The 16,480-nt window shown below is 33.6% G+C and overlaps 1 protein-coding gene across 1 annotated transcript in view; it reads left to right on the top strand.

Annotated features, from left to right (window-relative positions):
- Nucleotides 1-16,480, top strand: part of LOC150076725 (uncharacterized) — a 194,474-nt gene that overhangs the window by 73,303 nt on the left and 104,691 nt on the right. Inside the window, exons 10-11 of the mRNA XM_090386626.1 lie at nucleotides 1,585-1,756; nucleotides 2,170-2,289. Coding sequence (XP_090242752.1) covers nucleotides 1,585-1,756; nucleotides 2,170-2,289 — 292 coding nt within the window. The remainder of the gene's footprint in view (nucleotides 1-1,584; nucleotides 1,757-2,169; nucleotides 2,290-16,480) is intronic.

Raw genomic sequence — 16,480 nt, 5'->3', positions numbered from 1 at the left:
AATTTTTAATTTTTCAATTCAATTTTCGATCTTTAGTTTGAGAAAAAATAAATAAATAAAAATTAAATAATGCAAATTCAGGTGAATAGAAAAATTTTTTAAAACAGTTACAGAGCATTTGGAAAGGTATTCAGATTGAATCTCTTGTGCGCTGAATGAATTTTAAAAAGTCTTAGAATTTATATTAGGAAGTCATAGGCTTTACCACCTGGTATAAATTCATAATGAATTATGCATTTATAGTAAAAAAACTTCTAGCTTAATGAAATTTTAATGTTTATCTTCCTGGATAACATTAAGGACTACCATTCAGAAAATTAACATTTTATCTTTATGACTCACATTTAAAAATAACATAAAATAATTAGCTTTATACAAAGTGAGATCAAAATGTTCCTAGAGTGAATTGATGTTTTGTCTGTGAGTCATAAAAATAACACCACATTTAATCTCTTGCCACTTTGTTTTTAGAAATCCTGGAATAAGATAGACAGGAAAATTTTACCAGTTCAAATTGTTTCCATCAGATTTGCTATTAAAAACATAGGAACAAAGACAATTGTAGAATAGATGTGCGGAAATTCGCGTTTAGCCAGCGGGTGGTTGATAGTCTGAACAAATTTCCATCTGTTGTAGTGGAGGTCAGCAATTTAAATAAGTTCAAGGCAGAACTAGACAAGCAATTGGAGTGAATTGATGGGTTAAATGGGGAGGATGTGTGTGTGTTTTTTTTTTTTTTTTTTTTTTTTGCTGATGTTATATAAGCTTGCTGTCTTGCATCATATGTCCTACTAATGCTAAGTTGCATAATCTTTTCATATTTAAAATATCAGATATGATGGCTGGTCAGTCACTGTATGATATTCCCACTTATGAGAATGTCTTCAATTATTATTTGCTGATCTGTCTGAGTAATACAGTAGAAGTTCGTAATTTGTTGACATGTCCTGTTTCTCACACCTTGTATCATCCTTAATGATATCAGATCTTTTCTTTGGTGAACTTATACCAATCAAATATATTATCCCGTGATAAAGCTCTTTCACCACATGCTTAAACAGTATTTTCTGCAGGTTCAGAGGCTTGAAACCAGAACTTTTCTTGAAAAAAAAAATATTTCATTGTAAATCTTTGTTCAAAAAATGAAATTTTTGAACAAAGGTCTACAATAAAATTCTTTATATAATGTTAGGATTAATAAAAAAAAATTATGTGCAATTAATAAGAACATGTATGCATTCATGCATACACTAAAAAAACATACTTTTTTGATGTTGAAAACTGATCATCATCACTGGTAATAAAGATCAGTGTTCAATATTAAAATACCTATTGCAGAAAGTGAAGTGATTAAATTAATTATAAATTGAACTGTTAATTAAGTCAGTGATTATTCATCTTTAAATTCATGTTGTATCATTAATATGACATAGTGATATTTTATTTTTGCTCTTACCTAATACAGATTACAGTAGAGCTATCTTAAAATAAAACATATATTATAATAATCATGAAATAATATGAGGATTAATTATTGTTGTCTTTTCTCGAGTTTGATTACTTTATATTTATTTTACTTATTAGATCAACATACTTTCCTAAAATTGACTTGAGAAGATGTTTCTGTCTAAATCAAAGAATTAATGTTTACCAGCACATAGCTTTTCATATGGAACAAGCTAATCTAAGTGAAAAAGGTGTAAAATACCTTCTCTTGGCTGCAGAAACTTCTGTGATTGCTGGATATGGAACCAGAGTAAAAATTTAGTTTTATTTTTATCTCCAGTGATTTTTTTTGTTAATACTTTCAGCACTATCTTTGATTTATATATATATAGGACATTCCATATAAAATGGGAACCTTAATAATTATATTTTACTTAAATGTGCAGTATCATAAAGCTGTAGATGGCAAGTAAACATACTTCCATTATGATAAAAGTCTACAGCATGTTAATGTGCCCATTCTTTAGATCAGATTATATCAATGCCACTCATATCAGTTTGCTCTAGATTCCATTACTCTTCTAGGAGATGTGCAAACTTTCTATCTGATACTTAAAGGACAATTGCATGTTTAAGTAGAGCATAAAGATTAGGATTTCCAGGATAAAAGAAATGCCTTATATTTCATATATATATATATCAATATTTTATTTATCCTTTTAGGCTCTATACTATATTGAATCTGTAAGAAACATATTAACTTCCATAGCAAATTTGGAAAATGAAGAAAGAAGTATTAACTTAAATTTTTTGCTTGCTGTTACAGACAGAATTGCAGCGCAGGTAAATATAACTTTTACTTTTTGGCAGTACCTCCCATAACAACTATAAATTTTAATTTTTGGCAGTGGTTCAGAATGATATCTCATTGGCCGAAACATTTATGTGCATTGTTTTTAAGTGTTCCATCCATTTTTTAATTACAATTTTTGTAAACGTTATGAATTATACTGTGCATTAGCAGTAATCATTAATTCTATTAACTATTCTATGCCATATATGGTATAGAATCTTGTAGGATTCTATTACTGTTTTCTTCCATTCTGAATATAATATTCTCTCTCTCTCTCTCTCTCTCTGTATGTACAGGTGATTTTTTTTTTTTTTTTTTTGTTCATCGAACAGTTCAATTGCATATAGAAAATAAACATTACGTATCAATTACATTATACTTTTTTTTTTTGCCAGTATCAAGATTACAAGACAGGATATCTGGTTTGGTATATACTTGTAACTGCTTAAAGTGATTGCGTGCATAGGAATTATAGTCTTCAAAGTGAACCATGTTTGATGAGTTCTCCTCTTTTTGAAATAATGTTTTATCAGAGTCAAATAATGAAATCCAGTGGAGCTTGCAAATTTTCTATAGAAATTTAAAACATTTACTTGTATTGCCTAATTCTGCACATCTGTTTCAAATAATAAACTGTGCAGAATTTGAAATGTTTTTTAAAATTACCTATTTTAAAAGTGACACAATTTCATAGTGGTTGCACTGGGTAGATTGTTTTGTGTCCTGGAATAGAGTACACTTAAAATGGAGTGGTGGTTGAATAATTATTTGCTAATATTAAAACATTTTTAAATAGGGTGACTCCATTATGAGTACTCAGCATTAACTTAGATGCCACTCCAACATCAGAAGAAATGCTAGTGTTTCCAAGCTGCTAGTGCTTCCACTCACACCATTGGATTTAAATATTTAAAACAATAGTGTCTGTAACAGATGTGTAGTCTACAGATCAGGTGCATACAACCCCAGGGGCTCACATCTGGTGAGTGTATGGGCTTGGCACACCCAGAGTTCTGAGCTGGATATCATCATTCTTCTCTTTCTTGGTGATTCCTTTCTTCTTCTGACTCTCTCTCTCTCAGGGTAATTCAGAAAATTTTTTTTGGATGGTGCAGCAAAAGCCTCAGGCTTCCTTGCATCATATGGCTAATAATAATAATTATTATTATAATAATACAGCACATATTTCAGAAAAAAATGAAAAAATCAGAGCAGTGTTTCTTGTGTACACTTGAAAAAGGATATGTTAGCTAATTAAGTAATAATAACAAATAAAGATCAAATTTATAACTAAAGATTAAATATTTATTAACATGTTTTAATAGTTTAATATTTAATTATAAATTTTAACCTTTATTTGTAATTATCAATTAGTTAGCTAACATATCCTTTTTAAAATGTACACAAGAAATACATTTTATAATTTAACATATTCCTTGAAATCTGTTAGTCAACAATCAAGGGGATTGAAAATATCAGAATGAAGTGTACATATTATATTACATATTGATTTAAAGTTCCATCTATATAAAATGCAGATGATTCAACAATTACTTGTTTGTGATTTTGATATGTTTGAATGTCTGCAACTATTCCTGCAGAGGGTAATGATGATCTAATTAATCAATCATTTAATCATGAGTGATAACACCCACTTTCATTTGAATGGGTATGAAAATAAACAAAATTTTAGATATTGGACAGCCAAAAATCCACATCAACTTCTTGAACAACCAACTTTACAGCCAAAAGTTACTATTTGATGTGGGATTTCTGCTTTAAATATCACCAATATGAAAATACAAATCATTCAGTTGTCACAGTAACTTCAGCCCTATATGAAAACATGATGTAAGTATTTGTAAGACAGGATCTTCATCTAAAAGGAGTCAACTTACAAAATGTCTGGTTTCAACAGGATGGTGTTATAGCATCTACTGCAAGACTTTCCATGGACATTTTAGAGGAAATGTTTCTCAATCACATTAGGTCTTGTTTTGGTAAAATAAATTGGTCACTGCAATCACTAGACTTATCTGTTTGTGATTTCTTTTTATGGGATTTCTTAAAATCCAAAGTCTATGCAAAGCATCCATGGACAGTTGGCAAATGAAACAAACTATTTGTCATGAAATTGAAAGGATACCACAAGAAACATTACACAGAATAATGGATAATGTGAGCATATGAGTAGAGATTTATTTGCAATGGTAGTGGCCATTTAAGGGACATTATTTTCAAATGCTAAGGAATCTAATATAAATGCTTAATGCTTTGATGTATATTATTAAATTGTAATAACAATAAATGTCTTTTCAAGTTTGCACAATAATCATTCATTTTTCAAATGGGTAGTTGTTTTTTGACTGAACTTATATAATAAATAAAAAAATTATACTTTGTATAACTTATATCATTGTAAATCGACCATTTTTGATGGCAGGCCATTCTGAAGCTTTTATGGGGATTTATTAGTCTCACAAAAAATCCCTAATTAAAAATTAAGTTGCTTTCTAAGTTTTCCAAGAGGGGATCAAGGACCATACATTGCTCATCAAAATTAATTTTTATTTTGACTGTTAAAAAAATTTTTTACAAGCAAAAAATTAAATATAAAAGATATAGAAATAATTAATTATGTAATTTATTACCAAATTCAGATATACGAGGGGTGATCATTTAATTTGTGGACTGGTGCAAGATCCCATCTTAATTGTTATCATCTCAATTGTCATCATCTGTGGATTTCTCCTTGAAATACTCGCCTTGAACTTTACACATTTTTGTCACTGTCATATCCATGCATTAAATGCTTTTTGCAAGCCATTTTTCGAAAGACAGCAAAGTGTTTCCTTTGTGGCTTTGCGAGCGTCATTGTTGGATGCAAAATGCTTGCCTTTTAGAGCTTTCTTCAGATGTGTGTGTTAAATCCAGTGAATAAGAGGGATGTGGCAGAACCTCAGAATCTGTGGAAATGATGACTGGCTGCACAATATTAGCCATATGTGGCCTGGAATTGCCTTGAAGGAGAAACCACATCAGAAAGTTCTAGACTTTTTTCATGAATGGCATAGTGGAGTTTGACTCCGAGAACCTCAAGAGTATGCTTCCTTTTCATTAGTTCCATGAGGCACAAAATGTATAGCAAGAATGCCTTTTATGTCAAAAAACACAAGAATCATTTGTTTATCAGCCGAATAAGAAGCTCGAAATTTCTTAGGTCTTGGTGAATCAGAATGCTTCCGCTCACTTGACTGTTGTTTTGTCTCTGGATCATGATGAAAAATTCAAGTTTCATTACAAGTCACTATTCAATTTAAGAAGTTTTGATCTTGTGTTTCAAAACAATCAAGCATTATTTTGCACACGTCTACTCTTTGCTATTTTCATTCTGGATTCAAATTGTGTTGAATCCAGTGGCCACAGATTCGCGACATTTTTCACAATATTGTGAAAGGTGATCTTTCACAATATTGTGAACACTACCATATGAAATGGATATTCTAATAGCTAATTCATGAAGTGTAATTCGCCTGTCGTCATCCAAGATTTCCTGGGCTTTTGCGATTTGCTTGAGGAGGAAGGCTGACAAGGTCTTGGGTCATCTGCAACAGATTCATGGCCATCACTGAATCGCTTATGCCATTTAAATGTGGTCATCCTACCAAGACACTCAATACCATATGCTTCATTCATCTCTTTAACAGGCTTCTTTTGACACAATAATGAATCACATATCACTGTTCAATCTGTATGTTCAACATGATACTTGCTTCAAAACGATCATCAGTGACATGTGGCTAAAAAAACTCTCTTCATGCAACACTAGCTCAGTAGCAATCAGGGAGAGCTCCTCTAGCGGCAGTTATGAATAATTGTGCGAAAAACAAAATCTTGCACCAGTCTGCAAATTAAATGATCACCCCCTCACATATTAATATTAGTAGTGGCAGTGATGCAAGAAAGCCAGCTTATTTAGCATCAGTTAAAAAAAATAATAATAACTTCCTATATCATCAGTCCCTTCTCCCCAAATAGTTGGTCTAGTTCTACCCACTTCTAAAATGAAAGATAGAAGTTTGTTTCACACACACATCTGAAGAAGGCCATGATTCTGTTGCAGATGACCCAAGACCTGGTCAGCCTTCCTCCTCAGCAATAAATCACCTGATGGCTGAAGGCAAATTTCTGCACATCTGCCCTGCAACCATCCTTCCTCAATTTGAATTTATGGTCACTCATCTGTGCAGTATGAGCAAAAGGAAGGATGCTATCAGTATTGAGCTTACGCAATCAATTCAAAGCCTTAAACACCTCAATCAGATCTACAGTACTTTCCATTTGATCTCCTCGCAGACTGCAATTTGCAACTGATTCACATCCCTCATAATATGAGGCAGACCCGTATGCAGTAATCGAGATATGGCCTAACTATTGCTTGATATAATGGGATCGCCACTTTATCCATTCTGGCAAAATTCTTATATATGGTCAATAAAACCCCATGTGCTCTCCTGGCAGCCATGCTGCACTGATCAGAGAACTTCATATCTGATTGCACAATTTCCCAAAGGCTTTTTTCATTCTCCACCATCCTGAACCACACAGTTGGTATGTTATTCTGAGATTATTGCTATCCACATACAGTACCTTCCATTTGTCAATGTTACACTTTAGTTGCCACTTCTCAGCCAACCAACCTTCATATCAACTGCAAACTTAGATATTAAACTTGCTATCTCTTCATCAATATCATTAATAAATATAGAAAACAACAATGGGCCCTGCACTGAACCTTGGGGGACTCCACTAATAACATTATTCCAATAAGAGAAGTGTCTGTTGATGACAACTCTCTCTCTTCTCCCACTCAACTATCCCTTTTTCTCTTCTTCCACTCAACTATCCCTTTGTCAATAGCAGTAACTTATCCTTAGTGCTACACTGCTTCAATTTGTAGGGCAGTGTTTTATGTGCAACAGGATCAGAAGCTTTCTTGAAATCTAAATACAATGACTTCTTACTTTACGCATGTTTAAATTATGCATATTTAAAATAACTCACAACAATCATATTTATGGAAGGTGCCACGAGAGGGGTTAGTACATACCCAAACAGGTATTCAACCTCGACAAAAGAGGTTTATACTGGGAAAAAATACCTGATAGCACTTGTATTTCCATTGCTGAAAAGACTGTGCCCTGCTTTGAGGTGGCGAAGGATTGGCTAACACTTCTCTTTGGTGCTAATATGGAGGGTCAGAAACTGAAACCTGTGAGCATTTACCACTATCAAAACCCTCGTGCCCTTAAAAGTTATGACAGGTCATATATGCCTGTGTGTACTGATACTCAAACCCTAAAGGGCAGATGACTGCTGTTATTTTCAGAAGTTATCTTGGATCTCAGTTACAACCAGAATTGAAAGTGTGTTGCAAGGCAGAAGAGATTCTGTTCAACATCTTACTTATTCTTGATAATGCCACAAGGCATCCACCCAGTATTGTTGATGTCTGTTCCAATATGAAGATTGTTTTTTTTTCTGGCAAATACAACCTCAATACTCCATGATCCTCAATACATCAGCCTCAATAATCACATGTTGGTCCAGCCAGCAGCCCAACGTGTGATTAAATCTTTTAAGGCTCAGTATTTAAAGTGCATTCTGCTGATCTAATTGACTAGACCGACACGAATAGATGAGTGTACAGCAATATTGGAGCCTTCAATATAAAAGATGTTTTAAAATTCATTGATGCTGCATGGTGTGAAGTTCCACATAACTGTATTCAAAGTTTGTGGCATAAGTTATGTCCAGATCTTAGCAACTCCTTTAATCTTCATCGATATCAGAACCTTTAAAGGCTCTGATATCGATGAAGAGTATGCACAAACTAAAGACAAATGCTTGAAATTCGCTAAAAAGATATGGTTCACTGAAGTGAGGCAACTGATGTCGATGATTTAATTTATTTGCATCATCAAGACATGTCAAATGAAGATCTGTTTGCACTGGAGTCTCATTGCATTCAAGAGGAGGAGGCAAAAGCTAGCAAAAGCCCAGAGGTTAAAGAAGAACGGAGCCTGACAGTGAAATGAATATCGAACGCATTAAATCTTATAGATGAAAGCCTAAATCTGTTAGCTGATGAGGACCCTAATCTTGAATGAAGCTCTAAATTGCAATGTAAAGTTATGCTAGAACTTGGTTGCTACTATGAGTTGTTGATTGAGAAGAGGCAAAGCAACTAACTCTGGATTCCTTTTTCAAGTGCTCAAAGGACTAGTCAAGTGAACCCTCCACCTCCCAAGTTAGCATAATACCCCCCCACCTCCACTGATCTGGTCCAAATCCAAGGGGGAACAGAATCTGACCATGACAATCCCTCTCTTCAATCTGCCTAAGGCTACCCTCCACCCCAATCTCTCTCTCTCTCTCTCTCTCAATTGTGTTGTTTGTGTTGTTCTGTATATGTTGGCTGTAGTGAACATACTCTTTCTTACTGTACAAAAAAATATAAAAGAAATAAAAATAAAAAAAGAAGTTAATCAATAAAGATGAATGAATCTCTTTGTTGCTCATCATTTTCTTTAGAGTGCCCAGTCTTCCAACCAAAGAAAATGAATGATATGTATCAGTAAGGGTAACTTAGCTAGATGCGGAGTTACTCTCATAGGCCTATTATTGCATTTTTGATGATTATTTACATTACACATGAGTTTAAATTGTGCAAGACATTCTGGAGCATAACCCTCATGTAAATTAAGAAGTCACTGTATATGATATCAAAATTATTTTTTGCATACCAGTTGCTTTGTTACTGTATCATGGTATCCAATAAAATTTGTTCAGACAAGATCTCCAATTAACAAATCCATGCTGTAACTGCAGTATAACTGCACTTCTGTCTAGGAGGCCTGCATTATTTCTTTAACTAGTGACTCCATTATTTTCCCTGAAAGAGAAATTAGGCTAACAGGTATGTAATTACTCATGTAGATTTGTAGCTGTCATTTCAGGTCAGAACTGATCATTTTCTTTATTAAAGGTTTTACAAATTTAAAACAAAATATTCAGTTTTGCAAAAGCATTAAATTATTTCAAGATTATTTAATTATATTATTTTCATGCCACTTATATCAACCATTATGTAATACACTTATATGACCAAATATATTTAGACATGCACTCACACAGGCATTTGCATAAAAAGACTTAATTCAGAAATGTAATACATAGTAGGGCCGGCTTTGATCTCTGTGATGACTTAACGTTCCTGGTCAAGCATGCTGGAAGTTTCAATTTAAATTAAAATAGAAATTTGTTGGAACAAACTTCTAAGGTGTTTGGCGAATAAATTTTAATAAATAACTTTACGTAAATTAATTTAAATAAAATTAAATGAATAAATTTAAATTAATTTATTTAAATAAAATTAAATAAAAAACTTTTAATAAATTTAAACTGAATAAATTAAAAAAAGATTAGACAAATTATAAGCAATGGGCAAATGAAGAGGGTAGTTTTTTTTTTTTTTTTTTTGGCTGATTCCTTAATTTCATTTTGGCACTACTAATACTAATACTTTTTTTTAATGAAAACTTCAAACACTATGGTATTAGAACACATTGCACTTAGCATTACATGTTGGTCATAGGTAGAGAAGACAGAAGACATTGTTGACATTAGACTCAAAAAACTTTTGTAGACTATAATTATTTTAATAGAGTTGATTTTGGATTTGTACAGATGGTTTTATTTTTTACCAAGAGGAAAAAAGAAATCCTAGTTTTTTTGATGCAAAGGAAGCACTATTTGTGAAGTGCTTATGCCAAGAGAGAAATTTTATATCAGAATATTCTCCAATAGAGATATGTGATTCTTGTCTACGAGATCGTATCTCATAGAAATCTGTGTCATTGAAGATAAGCATAAGAGCAGTAAACTCTTTATTGTCAGAAATAACACAGGACTGAGTTATAGAAAGATTAGGAGTTAACTAAGTTTTTTCTCCCATTTGAGAATTATTTTGAGATCATCATTTTAGGAATTGATAGTGGCTATTAAAGAAGTTGAAGCTGTTTGTGGTAGGCATTGTTTCTCAAACTGGAAGATGGAATATATTTCCTATCATCAGCAAAACTATAGATAGATTTACAATCAGTGGAAGATCATTAATACACAAGAGGAAAAGAGAAGCTTTTGGAACACTAGCATTAGTGAAGAAGTTCAAATACAGAGATCTGCTATCACTCACAGTAAACATTCAGAGAAAAAACTGGATACTCAATTGAAAAAAAACATTTGGAAAGCCATAAGATGGAGCTTTTTTAGAAGTCTCTAAGGCCAAACATGATCCAAAGCCTTAGAAATATCAAGAGATATTGCTTGAGTTTCACCAAATTTTTCTATTAAATTTGTCCAAAGATGAGTAACATAAGCTAATATATCAGCAATGGATTACCACTGGTGGAATAAATTTTGGCAACAGTTGATCTGGTGGAAGGTTTTGAGATTGTTTAAGAGTTGGTGGTTGATGGATTTCTCTACTATTCTGGAGAGAATAGAGGTAAGTTTAGCAGGGGGGAGGACAATAACTGGAAGGAAGGGATTTATCACCTTTTTTTAGGAAATGGCTCAATATGAGCAAATTTCTGATAGAATATAGTGTGCTGTCATCAGCAAAGCCATCAATAGATTTATAGTCAGTGGAAGAAGGCTATTAATGTATAAGAGGATAAGCATGAGAAAGAACTGAACAGAATTAGTTGAGAAGTTAAAAGATAGAGCAATCCTACCATCACCTGCAGAAAGGGGTCAAGAAAACTCACTTCCCAATTGCAAACAACAGGTGGCAATCTGTAAGATAGGAGCTTATTTAGAAAACTTTCATGCCAAAAATGATCAAGAGCAATTGCTTGAGTTTTGCCAAACTTTTTCATTAAATTTATCCAAATAAGAGTAATGTAAGCTATATTACTCATATATTACCAGTGGATTGACATTGATGGAATTCATATTGGCAATCATTGATCAGATGGATGGTTTCAAGATAGCGTAAGAGTTGTTGGATTTCTCCATCCTTGAAAGAGAAGTGGGATGAGATTAGTGGTGTGGGGGGGGTGAGATTTGTCACCTGTTTTTTAGGAACTGGCTACATGTGAGCAAATTTCCATGCAAAAGGAAAACATCAGTAGAATAAGAAAGCATAAAAAGTGACATAAAACTATTGCAATTTTAGAGTACAAGTTTTGAGAACAAGTGGAGGTCATGGAGCTTCCTTGAAATCAAGATTTTCAAAATTCTTCTAACATCCTTATGTTAGAACCATAGGGGGCATTGAGTGGAATGTGTTTGGTATGATAGTAAGTATGATTTACCAAGATCATAGAAGTTGGATGCAAATAAGCCAACTTTATCTTTAGCTGAAGACGCAATAAAATATCCAGTTACAATAGAAGTAGAGGTACAGATGGACAAGTTGGTTTGGCAAGAGACTATAAAGCTTGACTAGCACTTGTACAAGTAGCAGGTTTTCTACTCCTAGTCAGTTAAAAATTCAGTTTGGATTAATAATTATTTTATAATTGTTGCAAGTTTTAGTAGGCAGTATATTAAGCTGGAGATTTCAATACCAGCCACTTAGAGGTGGACTGGGTCAAAAATTCTTACTGGGAAAACTTGTAGCTTCCTCATACTAATGTTTATGGTCAAAATCACTTCAGCCTTCATCCACCTCCGGTAAGTCTTATAGCCAGTCCATCTCTGATCAATATTGTGTGATCTTTGGTGTATGACATGGAGTATTGGTGTATGATATTGAAAGGGCTCATTTCTATTAGTCACATTGTAGGTAGCACGTAATGTCTGAAATGCTCGAGTAGGTTATAAACTTCTGGGTTTCAAGCATCTGCATTAGCAGACAAAGTACAAACCTGCTGAAACAGTCCCATGTCATTAGACAGCCTCCACCAAACTTCATGATCAAAATGATACACTCTGACAGGAAGTTCTCTGCAGGAATTCTGAACACCCAAACAAATCCATTGAAATGAAACTGTGTAATAAGATTCACTCCACAGCACCCCCCTGCCACTGTTTTAGGGTCCATTAACATCAGGAGCAACACTACTCAAAATGCCATTTCACTTCAGGACTATAAGCTAAGGCAATCCTGTCTTAGCATTGAATCCAAGGCTGTGCAACACCCCATGAATGGTTGATGTACTGATGGGTGTTCTTGTGAATCTCCTCTATAATGCTTACAACATTTGTGAGGCACAAACTACCCTCTGTATAGTTTGTTGAACATGTTCTAAGCTTGTGAGGCCATCCATCCATTCTTCATTGAGTTATCACCTGTGATATTCTCTCCTTGAATAACGTCCCCCATGGTGGATTTTAGGCGATTGAGATGAGTGACAGTTGCATGCATAGAAAGGTTATGATGTGGTATACAACCTCCATTCATGATCCATACTGGATTCTAACATATTTCTGCTTCCCAGGCTGCTCCAAATGATTTATATTAGTCTGTAAACTGATATGCATACACAGTGGGCTTCTGGTACAGTACACAGTATTTTTAGAGGGGTGGTTGAATACTTTTTGGCATTATAGAGTATAATTATTAATTATTAGCAATGGCCAAATAGTGCAAGGAAGCCTATGGCATATGCTAAACCAGCCAAAAAATAATAATAATAAAATAAAATAAAAAATAAAATTAAATAACAAAAAATAAATAAAATAAAATAATAATAATAATAATAAGAGAAAAGGAAATAGACAACCAATGTGTTTCCCTCCTCCCATAGGTAATTATCCAGCTGACCTTTGAATTTCCCAAAACTGTCAGCCTCTACCACCCACGTGGGTAACTTAGTCCAATAATTTAAAACTCACTGGCTAAAATAAAACTTCCTGCAATCCAGTCTAAACAGTGGTGAGCTGTGAATATTTTAACAATGGGCTCGCAGTTTTGCTGACTTTTTGATGTGAAACATCCTTGGGGATTCCTGTCGAGTAAATCTGATTGGTCATGGAAGTGACATCATCCACAGCTTCCACCAGACGTGCTTCCCACATTCACTACTGGTCTGTGCCGAGCACTCACTAGTAGTGTGATTCGAGCACGATGCATTTTTCGTGGTCCGTATGATGTCTTGGGTCAGCCTGGTCATCATACCCCCCCCTTTCACGATGATACCTGGATACGATGGTGTCTTGAGCTTTTAGAATTTTTGAATAGTATAACGTCACGATCATACTTCCTGAAGTAAGTATGATTGCAACAATACAGTCATATGACTGCAACAATACAAATATTTGTCAACAATTTATTTTTGTCTCACACTTTCGTAACATTTCATTGTTAGGTGCCCCTAACAACCATGTATGTCATTTCAACTACAAGATCAGTACTTCAATCACTTGATGCTGTTTTCTAGAGACATTTAGATACATTGCAATTGCAAGTATGCATCTCTTATTTTAGTTATCGTAAATCCATTGTATCTTGTCTTTCAGAAATTATGAATTTGCGAATGTTCAATAAAATATTATTTACAAAAGCTCTTTTATTTTGTAATCAAAATACCTAAAAGAAACGCAGAGGATTCACATAAAACCATTATCTACCACGCATGCTCAGCACACGCACCACTTTTTTTATTCATCTTTCTTTTTTTTTAAACAACTAGGGAAATATAATGGATACATTTTTTTTTTTTTTCATGATAAAATTTTAATATTTTTAATAAAAAATAACATTAAATGTTTCCCATATCACAAATAACAAAAACTATCACAAAACGTTCTACAATATAAAAACAAATATTACATTAAAAAAGCACTTTTCTAGAAAAGGTACACAAAAATCAGATTACATGAACAAAATATACAAATATTCAAGAAAAATTTATTCTAAAAATTGCTATATAGAATTTCTTTATTAATATTTGTTGTCAATCTTCTGCTTTGCTGAATAATGCTGATTATGGAGGAATGATTTGATGTAACGATCCCGATCAAATTGAAGCAATAGTTTTCCATTTAGATGTATGGTCATCATAATCTGCAACATATTTAATTGTCACAATATTATTCATTATGCTGTAAGTTTGCTCAGCTATTGCAATGGTTTCAAAGATATTTCTGGTTCTCCTAATTGAAAAGGGAATTTCACTCTATTTTAACAATAAACTGTCTTCGACAAAATCTCTAAAATCATTAAATATTATTTCATATTTTATCAGAAAACTTAAATTTCTTATTTGTTTTTTGCCGTCTTATCATGGAGACGAAAGTTCTTTCACATTCCATGATTCTGAGTAGCATATGTTTAAAATTTCTTTCAATTCCTCATCGTCAATAGTATCATTATATTCTTTATTTAATTTAAAATCATTCTGTTGCATTAATAACTTGTCATGAGGTAATTTTTTAAATGTGTTCTTACTTTTGATTTTGATTCTTTCAACTTCAACATGGTCTCAATTTTAGCTTCATAATTTCCTTCAGAATTTTTAAAATTAGACAGCTTTGATAGTTAGAATAATTAATTTATCTGCTTTTACTACAGTGATGCTGCAACTTTGTAAAGCTTCTGAAAGGGAAGAGAGCTCCTGCAGGATGTCGATCATAAATGCTAAATCTTTAAGAAATTCCAGATTGAAAATTTGTTTTAATAATCCAGAATATTTAACTTTCTGATCACATTAAGTTCTTTAGAAATAATCCTTAATTTCTGCTGGTTTTTTGGAGATTGGTGATATAATGCACACAGTTTTTTTTTTTTTTTTAATTATTACTTGCAAGCCATTATATTTTGGAATATTTTCTTCACAGTGAAAGCCTCAATGCTGTTTCCAAATCTGCCAACATTTCATCTTTGAAAAGTTTACTTAATATCTTAGTTGCTCATCACCCCCCCCCCTTTGACATCGCTACTGTTACTAGTTCTTTGAATACTGTGCAAAATATCGGAATCACTTGGATATTCAGCTACTGCGACCATGTAAACATAAGAAATTTGTTGAAATGCGTGGATCACTCACTTCTCCGAAAAACATGACTTCTTGTCAGAGTAAAGGGGAACCACAACACAGGTTGACCAGAGGCTATTATCCATGTTGGGAAGCATCTTAATCCTCTGACTGGATATGGAAAGCATATTAACTATTGCGACTTCTCGGAATGTGGCTCTATAGGTATTATGGACACCATTAACACTGTGGAATGGTAATCCTTTCACCCTTAATTCGCGCTTTCTAATTACCTAAATTGCCTAAAGGCCAGAGGTGAGAACAATGCGTACAAAGTTGTCTCTTGTAATCCGTTTGTTCTACGGAAACTATTTTAAATCTCATTACCAAGGGGAATTCAAAAAAATTCGCTATAAAGTTCATTAAACAGAGGTCCGACTGTAATTAACTCAAAAATTAAGCAATTTTAAAATACATAACTGGTCGATTGTGCCATTAAAATGCTGGGGATGGGGTCCCACTCGCCCAACCATAGTTCCGGCTCTGGATATTCAATAATTGAATTCAGGATTTCATTTGTAAAATAAATGATCGTTTCAACAATGGGCTCTCACAAATTTTCAAAAAAAATAACAATGGGCTCTCATGAGCCCACTATAGCTCATCACTGAGTCTAAACATTTCCCCCCATAACTTGAAATTATGGCCCCTTGTTCTAGAATCATTTATAACTGTGAAAGTTTCATCTTCCTTCATTTTGCTTATTCCTTTCAGAGCCTCTGCAACCCACACATTTGAAGTCTTTCCTCGTATGGCCGCCCTTTTGCCTATCTCACTAGGTGAGTTACCTGTCTTTAGACCCTTTCAGGAAGCACAATGTCTTTCTTTAGGCGATCTCCATTCTTGAACATAGTATTCCAAGTGTGGTCTAACAATAGCCTTATATAATGGGATTATGGTGTCCTTATCTCTACTAGCAATTGTTTGATAAGTCTTCGATAGGGCACCATGAATCTTCCTTACAACCAGTCTACAATGCTCGGAAAACTTCATGTCTGATTGCATCGTAATACCTGAGTCCCTTTCTTCCACTACTGGCTTTAGTTCAACTCCGCCAAGTGTATAAGTTATTTTGAGATTACTGTTCCCCAGGTGCAATACCTTACACTTTGCTGGATTAAAGCACAGCTGCCAC

Source organism: Mastigoproctus giganteus, chromosome 12 (assembly GCF_048544385.1).
Source record: "Mastigoproctus giganteus isolate SK-2022 chromosome 12, ASM4854438v1, whole genome shotgun sequence".
NCBI classification, from domain to species: domain Eukaryota; kingdom Metazoa; phylum Arthropoda; class Arachnida; order Uropygi; family Thelyphonidae; genus Mastigoproctus; species Mastigoproctus giganteus.
This window is presented reverse-complemented; position numbering and strand designations above follow the sequence as displayed.